The sequence below is a fragment of the Astyanax mexicanus genome, chromosome 7, assembly GCF_023375975.1.
Source record: "Astyanax mexicanus isolate ESR-SI-001 chromosome 7, AstMex3_surface, whole genome shotgun sequence".
NCBI classification, from domain to species: domain Eukaryota; kingdom Metazoa; phylum Chordata; class Actinopteri; order Characiformes; family Acestrorhamphidae; genus Astyanax; species Astyanax mexicanus.
Window position 1 is genome coordinate 23047605 of NC_064414.1, and position 12237 is coordinate 23059841.

General features: G+C 42.0%; 1 protein-coding gene across 7 annotated transcripts in view; it reads right to left on the bottom strand.

Annotated features, from left to right (window-relative positions):
- dctn1b (dynactin 1b) overlaps nt 1-12237 on the bottom strand; it is a 64824-nt gene that overhangs the window by 42450 nt on the left and 10137 nt on the right. For 5 of the 7 annotated variants that reach the window (XM_007241556.4, XM_022662517.2, XM_007241553.4 and 2 more), the window contains exons 2-5: nt 7360-7611; nt 7170-7248; nt 3539-3570; nt 2964-2984 (exon numbers count right to left, since the gene is read on the bottom strand). In XM_007241556.4, coding sequence (XP_007241618.3) covers nt 2964-2984; nt 3539-3570; nt 7170-7248; nt 7360-7587 — 360 coding nt within the window. In that variant the 5' untranslated portion in view covers nt 7588-7611. The remainder of the gene's footprint in view (nt 1-2963; nt 2985-3538; nt 3571-7169; nt 7249-7359; nt 7612-12237) is intronic. The other 2 variants (XM_007241557.4, XM_022662519.2) reach the window with 1 other exon arrangement.

Consider the following 12237-nt stretch of genomic DNA (forward strand, 5'->3'; position numbering starts at 1 on the left):
TTGAATACTGTATCTCATTGCATGATTCTCTTTTGTCTGCATCTCGACAGGTAAAAGCTGTGCTACCTCAACCAGCTGACCAACCCTTCCATAACCACAAGCCAGGAGACTGGGTGCTGATCAAGGATCTGCGGAGACGAAGGTGGAACCAGCAAAGGTGGACTGGACCTCATCTTGTGCTCCTGACGACCCACACTGCGCTGAAGATTGAAGGACGTGGAACCTGGGTTCATCACACACACTGCAAGAAGGCCCCCACCAAACCTGAAGAAGAGGAAGCTCTGGTTGATCAGTGAGTGGGTGTCTTAAGGTCTCACGGCTGGTGGGACGAGTGCGATTGGGCGTGCCCGCACTCTGAGCACTAAAGTGTCTACATAGGCTAGGGGCACCCACCCTGATAAACCAGTATCACCATGCTGTGGCTGTTAATGGTGGTGACCCTCCTACCTGGGTCCCATCAGTCCCTTCAGGACCGAGTGGAACAACAGTGCTTTGGAAACAAAGCATGCATGGCCACAGTAGCAGCAGCTGACGAGGTGTCTCCCAACAGAGAATGTATTGTCTGCCATAAGCTTGCTGTCCCCTGGATACCGACTCCTTTAAACAATGTGACCGCTGCTACATTGCTGAAGGATCCAGCAGACTGTGCTCTAGACAGGCAGATGGCATTTATGCTAAATGTATCAGCCCATTTCGCAGCCACGAAACAAAGCCCTCCATTTAATGGAAATGTGACCGCTATGTTTCAGATGATGCCCCGATGTAACATGACCCACCCCGGACCAAGATATGAGCCAAAATTTGCGAACATGTCCTTCACCACGGTGCCCCCTCTCAATGCATCCACATGCATGTGCTCATCTGGAATAAGAGGAGGGCCTCGTTTAGGGTACACTGACTGTAAGGTTAACATCACCTTCTATGATAGCATAGGCTTCAACTGTTCAATATCGGATGGCACTCACACCGTGAGACCCAACTACACAGAATGTCACATCATGTCAGGGGCCCGAACTTCGGGACCTGTGAGCTGGGTGTGTGGCCAAACTGCCTACACCAATCTACCACGAAAGAAGAGCCGGAACGGGACTTGGGTCCACTCATTCCCTTGGAATGGGTGTTGCGCTCCAGCTATGGTGGTCCCACACATGGCAGTTCTCCCTAAGAACTCTTTGACTAGGAAACGACGTGCCTTGGGTTCGAAATACAACGGGTATGTCCTGGCTGACCCTTGGACAACACCTGGAGCATCAGTTGGATGGTCCCTTTTCCTAGGAGGTGGAACAACTGCTACTTTGAATAAGATCAATGGACTTGCATGGCAAATGTTGGTTATGGCTAATAGTAGCACCGAAGCCTTTTTTCTAATAAATGCAGAGATGAGGGCCATACGTCAGGCTGTACTTCAGAATAGAATGGCTCTTGATCTTTTGCTAGCCCATGAAGGGGGAGTGTGTCAGGTTTTAAACACCTCTTGTTGTTTTTCAATTCCAGATTATTATGAGAACATCACTGACCTTGTAAGTCACATGAAACAAGCAATCCATGAACCTCCACCTGTGAATGAGCCATGGCTAGCATGGCTGGAGTTTTTTTTAGGGCCATGGGGACGTTGGCTACTGCCTATGGTCCTCCCTATTATTTGTTTGGGACTCCTTATCCTATGTATCGTACCATGTGTTATGAATTGTATCTCAAATATGATTACTCGTGCATTCAGTCACTACCAGATGTTTCAGATGATTCCAGGTTACGAAGACCCTGTTATAGGGCTATCCCGAATGTTTACTGAGGAATCTCAGTATGAGAATGCGAGCAATGTGTAGGAAATTGTGTGAGTTGATTCCTAGAATCAAAAGGGAGGAGTGACGTGGGAAATTTCATTATCACAATGTTATTACTATTATAACCACCTTGTTATGACAGATGTGATCATTTTATGCATGTTCATTTTATTAGATGTGTTTAATCACACTAAATATTTACAGTGGTAATTCACTTCATATTAGCTTGTTTTGCAGAGTTACTCTTTAGGTCATTCTGACATTTGTGTACGCGCCAGCAGAGAAACCTTGTCTGATAACCATTCTGGGTAAACACCAGGATGTGACCGTGAAGAGGTTAGGCTGACATTTCTGACGGGAAACATCCTAAAAAACCCTGCCTGGGAACAGAAGGGAGTTTCCGTCTTGGCATAGAAGGGAGATTTGGAAGGACGCCGTTGCAAGCGGAAAACCATATGTCCAGTTATGGTTTATGGTTCCGGACACAGCGGAGCGGGGATAAATAACGGCTCTGAGAGACTGTTACTCTCAGAGCACTTTCAGAGCGTGATGATTTCATGACTGATTGTACTCTCAATAATCTGCATTAATAAAAACTTGTTACTCATCTGACACGACTCAGAACTTAATATTTGTCTTTATTAATCGTCACAGGTATTTCCACCACATCTGTTACACTTAAACTTACAAGAGGTGTTCATAGAAAGCATGTTACAAATGTGAAAACACATGTGAACACATGTGAAACACTTAATGCCTAGGTATCCTCAGTGACAAACATCTTTAAAATGTTGTGAGAAGAAATGACAACTTTACAAAGTGGCAAATGCTTTACCAACCTATTCAATTTACCATTTGCACCTATTTTTTCCCTTTCTCTCATTCACTCTCTTAATCTGTCTCTCTTCATGTCTTACTCTATATGCACACACAGACACATACATACATATAAGCATGCATATTGATTTTACATTGAAGCTGCTGATCACAAGACTCGGCCAGGCTACAAATGACTAGCAGACCAAAACAGACTGATGAGAATAAGAATTCATGATACAACACACACACACACACACACACACACACACACACAGTCAGTTAATGACAGGTTTTGACGGCATGCAGCGGAGAGCCGTGTGGAGTTGCTATGGTTACAGAGGTTAGAGAAACATGCAGCACCTTTTTGGGTTTGACTCCTCGCTGCACACTCAGAGGAAGGAGGAAGAGGTGAGAAGTTAAAGGACAAAAGGTCAACCGGCTGCAGTGCTGGCAGAGGAAGTGAAGCGCACACATACATGCACACTGCCCACCGACTCTCTGTTCAACAGTGCTGAAGTATTTAGCATATTAACACCACAGTAAATCAGTAAGAGAATAAACCACCATTAAATAGAGAATGAGTGTGTGTGTGTGTTAATGTGTATTATTCCAGTCTAGTATTTGAGGTGGAATGTGTGGAGAGACACCTTTAATAGAGTAGTAATGTTCAAATGTTACACTGTAACAGGAGTATGATGCATTCTGACAGGAGTTCACACATAGACACACATATAAAGACACACCCGTGTAGGGAAAGTGAGGACGATGTAGGACAGGAGCTCATAACTCATAACTATACCCCCCTCTACTGGACTCAAAAGGTAATAAAGTCCAACAACCACAAAGTATGGTTATAGACCCAGACATACAAACACGCATTCACGCACACATATAATACACGTCTGTAGAGTTGATAGTAAGATCTTCTCACTCACCACTTTATTGGTCTTAGGAGCTTCCAGAATCTCTGTGAACAAGAGGAGATTCAGAGAAGACATGATATACATGCATCTAATAATACATCTATTTAATTATTCAAAGCATGTACTGGTCAATCTGGCAGCTTTACTTAATTTTTCACAAGGTTTTAAGCCGGAGATGGTTACAAAACGTATGTGACATTTAGAAGGCATGTTTAAAAGCAAGTCCACTAATTCCTTTGATTTTCTTTTAAGAACATGAGGTTTTAGTATAGAATTAGCAAAAACAAGAAAAATAGCTAAATGACAGCTATGCTGATAGCATGAGAACACTGAACACATTCTAGTGATTAGGGCTGCAGCTATCGATTATTTTTGTAATCGGGTACTCTACTGAAAAATTTATTCGATTAATCGAGTAATCGGATAAAACATTTTTTTTTTGTTAAAGAGCAATTAAAAAGGCATTTTACTTAGTAATGAATGACCAATTGGTTTCCTTTTTTAGATAAGTTATATTTTTTTATTCACAACATACATTTCCAAATTGCAAATACAAATAAATAAAACACAATAAATAAATAAATACCACAATAAAAAAAAATATTAGTAATTACATTACTTTCACATTAGGATTTCTTGTAAATATCAAATATAGTGTATAAATCAATAAAAAAGGCATAAACATCGTCTTTGTGTTGCGCTTCTGAACAGCAGAGACGTTGTCAGTTCTGCCAGTGTTGGATCAGTGCGCTGCATTCTTTTACCACCAAGCCACTTCTCCAAAATATATCAGGACCTGTGGAATAATTGTGATACACAAGTATTACAAATGTGGGTTTTTTATTTATTTATATGTTGGACTACTTGGGTCTAATTACATCACTAAGACTAATAACTCTAATAATAAGTTCATGGCCGTGCATTTATGAACACTATGATTGACACCTATCGCACTGGGGCACATTAGACACTAGTGGTAATTAATATTTTATCCAATAAATAAGAGACACACTTCATTTTATGAACAACACAGTGTTCATACAGTTTTTGTCTCACCGGCCAAATGTACTCTTAGATGAAGAAATTATGCATTTAGTTTTCAGCCAAAGTAACTTCAGTTTCGCTAACTTTTAACATTGTTATTGTTTATATTCAGAACTCCACAGCGCTGTGTTTACTGTTTACATAAAGCACGTATGAACTTGTCTCTGTTCTAATAAACTAACCACACATTATAGACAGTGCTTCTATTAATTCACACTCCAAAGCGCTGTCTTTTGTTATTAATTCACATTAATGTTAATCTCATTGATTTATTATAAGGTATATTTACCTGCTCTCTCTGCGTCCTCCCGTCTCGGGTGTCCTCGGCTCAGGTGGTGCAGCATTAAAACGCGCTGTTTTGGCACTGCACCGAGTACAGGTCACAGTTCGAACATAAAATGCTTTTATTCCTTTAAAATCGCTGTTTTCTCTCGCCGCTTCCATTTTTGCCGCTGCTCAAACCTCCGTCTCTCTCTTCCCGGGTGAGGGTGACGTAACGCTGAGCGCGTTGTCAAAATAAAAGTCGCGAAAATACCGCGCGCTGAGTTTATTAATTAAATAAACGATTACTCGAGGCACAGAAAATTAGTCGATCAATTTTGTGAATCGAGTTACTCGATTTACTCGAGTAATCGTTTCACCCCTACTAGTGATTTTCCCCAAAAATGTATTTAAACAAATAAGATTTAAGAACTAATTTAGGTAACAGGAAAGGGGGTTGAGATTGACCTCCTCAGTCATAGTTACAATTAGGTCAAATATACAGAAAAACAAAGGAGGGAACCTAATTTTGGTCTTCAGAAGAACCAGCTGATGAAACTTCCTGTTGTAGATGTTACTTGTAGAACGTTCCTGATGTTTTAGATGGAGTAATGTTTTATGGTAATAGGAATGAATAAATTTTAACTTAAGTAATATGGATTTATTATGAAATATATATATATATATATATATATATATATATATATATATATATATATATATATATATATATATATATTTAAAGCATAGGTGGAAGGAATTTGCTAATTATATTTAATAATTAATCAAACAGAAATGGCACCCATTCGGTGGAATGGCCCATATATGTATAATATTTATAATTTATTATTATTAGTAGTAGTAGTAGTAGCAGTAGTAGTATTATATATATAGTACATTTGAAACAATGGATATTAATCTTCGGTGTATATACATTTACATCTAAATAAGACAAGGTGGCTCTACTAAGTATTGATATGGGGGGATGAACACTTTTGAAAAATGTTTTACTTAGATAAAATCTCAATAAAATAAAATACATTTAGGTTTGTGTTGGTAAGGTGTGACTACTTTTGCAAGACACTGTAAATACAATATACTGAATATCTGAATTTATAGATAAATATAGGTATATAAATTAATAATTAATTACTAATTAATGTTTTAAAAATAGGGCATTTTAATATCTATCTTTGAAACTTTGAACAACTTTGAACAATTAAAAAGAAAAACTGAATTATTCATCTTTTGTAAATACAATGTAAGATGTTTAATAACAAACACCAGTTTATGAGTCATTAATACTACTTTTCTAAATTCTGATACCCTTAAACTAAGTGGTGAGAAGCAGAGATGGGGACTTGAGTTTGCAACTCTAACTCGAGTCGCACTTAAGTTGCAGACACAGAGACTTCAGACTTGACTCGGACTTTTGAGACTAGTAAACCATTATTGTTTTCTATGTCGTGTACATAGAAGTTTACATTTGAAGTATTTCACTAGAACCGTCACAGTGCCGCACAGTGCGCTGGTCTTCACTGCATATTCTGTCTGTTAAGGTGCTGCTTTGAAATGTGTACCACTTTAGACGCAGTTTATTTACTTTGGGATATTTGAGTTTTTGAGATGTACATGCTGTACTTCATCATCTCTGCCCCCAAAACTGTCCATTATCTTGCTTGACAGACGCGCCGAATCCCCCGGCGAGCATGCGAGGTGTGCAGCACATCGATTAAGCCATGTGTTGAGCTTAAACGCAAAGATGAGCTGTAACTGGTGGAACATCACATAAATCACAGAGTGATTTGTTACATTAAAACATAGGTCTATGTCACAGACCGGGTTTAGGCTTGGGTTCAGGCTCGGGTTCAGGCTTAGGTGTAGGCTCAGGTTTAGGCAGACAATCGAAACTCTAGTATGCAGAACTCTTTCTGATACCAGCTCTGTTCAGCAGAACAAAACGTTGAGAAAGAGCATAGCATTGCTAACTTGACCAGATTCTTCTTTTGATTTTTTCATTTTTGGGTTTTGAAATTCACTAGATTAGATTTTATTGGGCTTAGTTTAGTTGGTTATTTTCCAATTTCTTATTAATTTTTCTGTTATTATTAAATGTTGTTATTAATTTTCCATTATTTTAAAGAGCAGGCCTTATTTGCCTTACTGAGTAATACTTTAAATTTTATTTCGGCAGAAGAGACTTTTGACTTGACTCGGACTCGTGCCCAAAGACTTGTGAGCATCTCTGAGAAGTTCACCATTGATAAAACCTTTATAAACTACATTCACTAGTCACATGCACATGTCTAAATGCAAAAAAAATACTCATGAGGTTCACCTCTTCTAGGCACTTTAGCAGTTGCAGGTTCAGGGGTGTCAGGTGATGTGGTGTCTGCACCATCTTCCACCAACTGAATCTACATTGTGAGACAGACACACAGAGAACAAACAATAAAGGCTTGCATCGTTTTAAACCACTAGAAACACATGTACTCAAACTGACGTCAGTAGACCATAATGTGCTGTACCTGTGATTGGCGTACAAATATCCCATGGTTCTCCAGGCAGGTGAAGTAGCGCTTGCCTTGCACTGTGCCGTCGTTCTTGCCTTTTGGCTCCTCCAGAATGACCCCCACCCATTTTCCTGAGGCAAAGAGAGTGGTGCCGATGTAGGCCACTGTGCCACGGTGACCTTTACCAATGACCTCTACCAGAGAGCCCACCTTCACTGGTCGCCCCCCACCGTCTGAACTCATCCTGCTGCTGCCACTGCTTGTGGTCTGAGGGGGGAATATGAGAGAGAGAGAAAGAGAGAGAGAGAGAAAGATAGGTTAAAATAAAACTGTTAGGTTACAGCTTTCAGACAAACACAAGAAATTTAATTAACAATTTGTATTAAATAAACACCTTTAGTGTGTTGGTCACCCTGCAGTACAATGTTCTAAAAGCAAAACATCCTAAATTCGACTTGCTTGATTTGTTGATTTTGTTATTCAACAATAAATGGCACAAAAACACAAACAAGCTAAAAATAGCTACCTCCTGAGTTTATATACTAGGGTTTAAAATACGTCTGCAGAAGTTAAAATATAAACTCAAGCTTTTAACATAATTTAAAGTGTAAAAGTTCTGGTTTCAAAACTACTTAAAAGTATAAAAGTAAAAGCAATGTAAAAAAATGGCATTAAGGACAAAAGCTTAGGCTGCACCACGGAGTCCGACATTGTAGCTTCTGCTTCCCTACGTCTTACTATGTTCTCCTATGTTCACATATAAAACAGACTAGTCTTTTAGGTGCTGAGCACAGTCATTTCGATGAAACTATCCTAAATTGAATTGAATTGAGTAAACTGAGACAGAGAGAGAGAGAGAGAGGGAGAGAGAGAGAGACAGAGGGAGAGAGAGAGAGGGAGAGAGAGGGAGAGAGAGAGAGAGAGGGAGAGATAGAGAGGGAGAGAGAGAGAGGGAGAGAGAGAGGGAGAGAGAGAGAGAAGCTCTATAAATGTCATTGGGGGCATTTGAGGACATCAGGACAGCAACAATCTGCAGCGTAGGTACAAACCACTCCACTGTATGTACAATCCAAAACACAAAATCAGACTACAGCAAAGCATAATTATCACAATTTCTGTATTAATTATGCTTTTACATGTTTATTATGTTTAAAATGTAATGTGGCTTCACTGTCATTTATACTTGTACAACACAAGAGATTGAGCCCCCCTTACATATCCCAGCTTAGAAAGCCTGAATCGAAGCACAGGGTCAGCCATGCCACTGCAGCACAGACAGTGAAAGGCCTTGTTTGGGACACTGTTCAGTGAGAAGGTAAACCAAATTTGTCTGAAATCTCGTCTTAAAATGATCAGATCCGATTTGCATGTCTGGACATTACTAACATATCTGCAATGTTAGGGTTTATGACATAATAACCAGTAGATACATTATGACAAGGTTGTTGTTTGTTGCATCATGACTGACTGCAAAGACACAGAGTGTTCAGACTAAGACACATCTTTTCAAATCAGATTGTAATCCCATTTAATTCCACCTACAAATATGGTTTAAATCTGATTGCAACATTTGATATTATGTAGTTTTCGCTGTTCAGGCTATCAAAACCTTAATCTGCATACAATCTACAATCATGCCAAAAATCTGATTTTGCCTGGCAGCCTAAGCATATATTAGGATTCCACATTAAACTCTCAACCATGCGATCAGTATCTCAGTGCTCTAAGGACTGAGCCACCACTGTCCTAATAGAACATTCTCAGTTTGGTATGGACTCGTTTGCTTGGAATTTGAGAAAGATGGCCAGCATGGGAAATATTTACCAGCACTCAGACTTGAACTCATGATTCAAATATTCTAAATAAGAGTGTGACTCAAATCCTGCAGCTCCTGAACACACACACACTTCTCAGGAAAAGCAATTCAAATACAGGCATTTGCAGCTTACACACAAACACAAACACCCACACACACACATACAGTATATAGGAAGGTTACAGAGACATGCTCCATATTAATTTTTTGCTCAGTTGTCTCCTGATCTTTCCTCATACCTGCAGTGTATAGAGCATTTCAGAATGCGCTTTTTACTCATTAAGAACATTCTGTTCTCTCAGCAGATTTCGGACAGCAGCTGCCTAAATGCTTCATGTACATCCCAAATCAGAAGAAGCTGGGACAGTATTGCAAATGCAAATAAAGAAAGCATTTATTACATTTTTAATTTTTTTCTGGTCATTTCTTACTCCATTCCTGCATTTCAGGTCTGCAACACATTCCAAAAAAGGTGTGACAGTAAAGCATTTTCAACTTTGTCATTCCATTTTATTACACTTTAATTAAACAAACACATTTGTTTTACACTTTTCTATACATTCTCTATTGGGAACAGGTCACCTGAGGGCAGGTCAGTCCAGTACCAATACTGTTCTTCTTCTGCAGCTATTCCTTTGTACTGTGTGCAGCATGTGGTTTTGTATTGTATTGTTGAAAATGTACAGATGTCCCCTGGAAAAGATGTTGTTTGAAGGCAGCGTATCCTGCTCTAAGGTCTCAATGTAATTTTTTTGCATGAATGCTGCACAACAGAAATGTCCTGTCACAACCCCACATCATAACAGGTCCTGGCTTTTAGACTTAATAGCCTGATTACATCTGGATGGTCCCTTTCATCTTTGGTCTGGAACTCACAACATTAATTTGAAATACTAATTTGTCTGACCACAAATTGCTTTTGTAAGTTTGCCAAAATAATCCTTTGCCAATGTGGTTATTTTAGCTATTGCTGATTGATGCAGTCCCTTCTAAATGGGTTGTTGATCATGGGTGTTTAGCTTAGGCTTATACAGAAATTCGTTATGATTTCATGATTCATTTACTGATAATATGCACTGTGAAAATGTGCTAATCCTCAATTGTGTTAAAGTTCATTTTAATAATTTTCTCATGCATTTGTTCCAAACTGAAGATCCACTGCCCATGAAATCTTTGCCCATGAAAGTCTTGGCATTTTACGAATATTGCTTTTGTTACAGTCACCTGTTCACCTCACCTGTTTGAAATCATTATTTAGACTTCCTAGCTAAACTGCCTGTATTTCAATGTTTATTGAAATGCTTTGCATGTCTAAAATACAGGAATGTACGTATATTAACACATTTAATGAAGTTCATCAGAAAAAAAAACATGAATTATATTGGGTTCACACTGTCTGCAATGAAATAAAGGTCAAAGTGTCACGCCTGGCCCTGTTTCCTGTCTGTCCTCGTGCCTGTGTTGTCCCACGTGACCCGTGCCCCTGTGTTCTGTCAGTGTTTTTCCACTCACCTGTGTCCATTTGTAGCTCCGCCCCTCATTAGTCAGTCCCCAGGTGTTACCTGTTCTCCTTCCCGCCTTGTGTGTATATTTAAGGATCTTTGTCACTAGTGTTTCTGTCGGTTCTTGTGCGTTTTTACGTCTGTCACGGCTGTGTTATATCCCGTCTGTCTGTTAGGCTCCTGTTTCGCCTGTTTTGGTTTGATTTATGTTTTGGTTTCTGTTCTTTAATAAATGATACTTGCGTTAGCGTCCGCTCTCCTCGTCCAGTCCTTCACACAGCGTTACAGAAGAACCGACCAAAAATATGGACGCTGCAAGTAATCCTTTTTTTGGATCCAGGCTGGCTATCCGACCCACTCCCTTCTCTCGCGGCTTTCAGGAGGAGTATGCGGCTGAAAACTCCTCCACTTCCCGGCGCCGGAGGAGAAGAGGTGGGCGGCGGCGCTCTCAGCGCTCCCTTTCCCCGGTGGAAGATTTCCGGAGCGGAGAAAATTTTGGGGGGGCGATACGGGTTGGTGCGGTTAGCCTCGGTACTCTTTACAGAGGAGGCCAGGCTACCCGGGAGCCGTGGGACTTTCTTGGCTGTGCTCCCAGCAGCTCCGAGGACGAGGAGCCTTTCCCCGCACCAACCCGCCTTCCGCTGCCTGATCCCGCACCTGTTTACTGGCCGCCTCCTGTTTCCACGCCGCGCTCCGTGAGGCCCGTGGATGGGACGCCACGCTCCGTGACTCCCGTGGCTCATCCGCGCTCCTCGACTCTCCCGGCTGAGACGGCGTACTCCGTGAAGCCAGCGGATGGGACGCTACGCTGTGTGATTCCCGTGGCTCATCCGCGCTCCGAGAAGCCGCTCTCTGAAGCTCCGGCTAAGCTAGCTAGCCTGCTAGCTCCACCGCGCTCTCAAGCTCCACCTACTTCCAGCTCTCCAGCCCGGCCGGATTCCAGCTCTGCGAATCCTGATCCAGAAGCAAGCTCCGGTCCGGTCTTTACAGCCTTGCCTACTGCTCCAGTCCTGTTGTTAGCGGCCGCCGCGCCTGCTCAAGCTGCACCCGCCGCGCCTGCCCAAGCTGCACCCGCCGCGCCTGCCCAAGCTGCACCCGCCGCGCCTGCCCAAGCTGCACCCGCCGCGCCTGCCCAAGCTGCACCCGCCGCGCCTGCCCAAGCTGCACCCGCCGCGCCTGCTCAAGCTGCACCCGCCGCGCCTGCTCAAGCTGCACCCGCCGCGCCTGCTCAAGCTGCACCCGCCGTGTCTGCTGAAGCTGCTCCAGTCTCCGTGTCTGCTGAAGCTGCTCCAGTCTCCGTGTCTGCTGAAGCTGCTCCAGTCTCCGTGTCTGCTCCAGCTGTTCAAGCCTCCGTGTCTGCTCCAGCACCAGCAGTGCCTGCCACCAATGTGGTACCCACTGTCCCTGACCCTGTACCCGCGGCTCCGTCCGCCTCTGACTCTGTACCTGCTCCGAGACCAAAGTTTGGCCCTAGGCCCTGTGTCCCTAAGCCAGCGAGGTCTCCTGCTCCAGCCCCTCGAACTCTGCCCAGGCTGGCCCCTCAGACATTGACTTTTCCCAGCCCTGGGCTTCCGT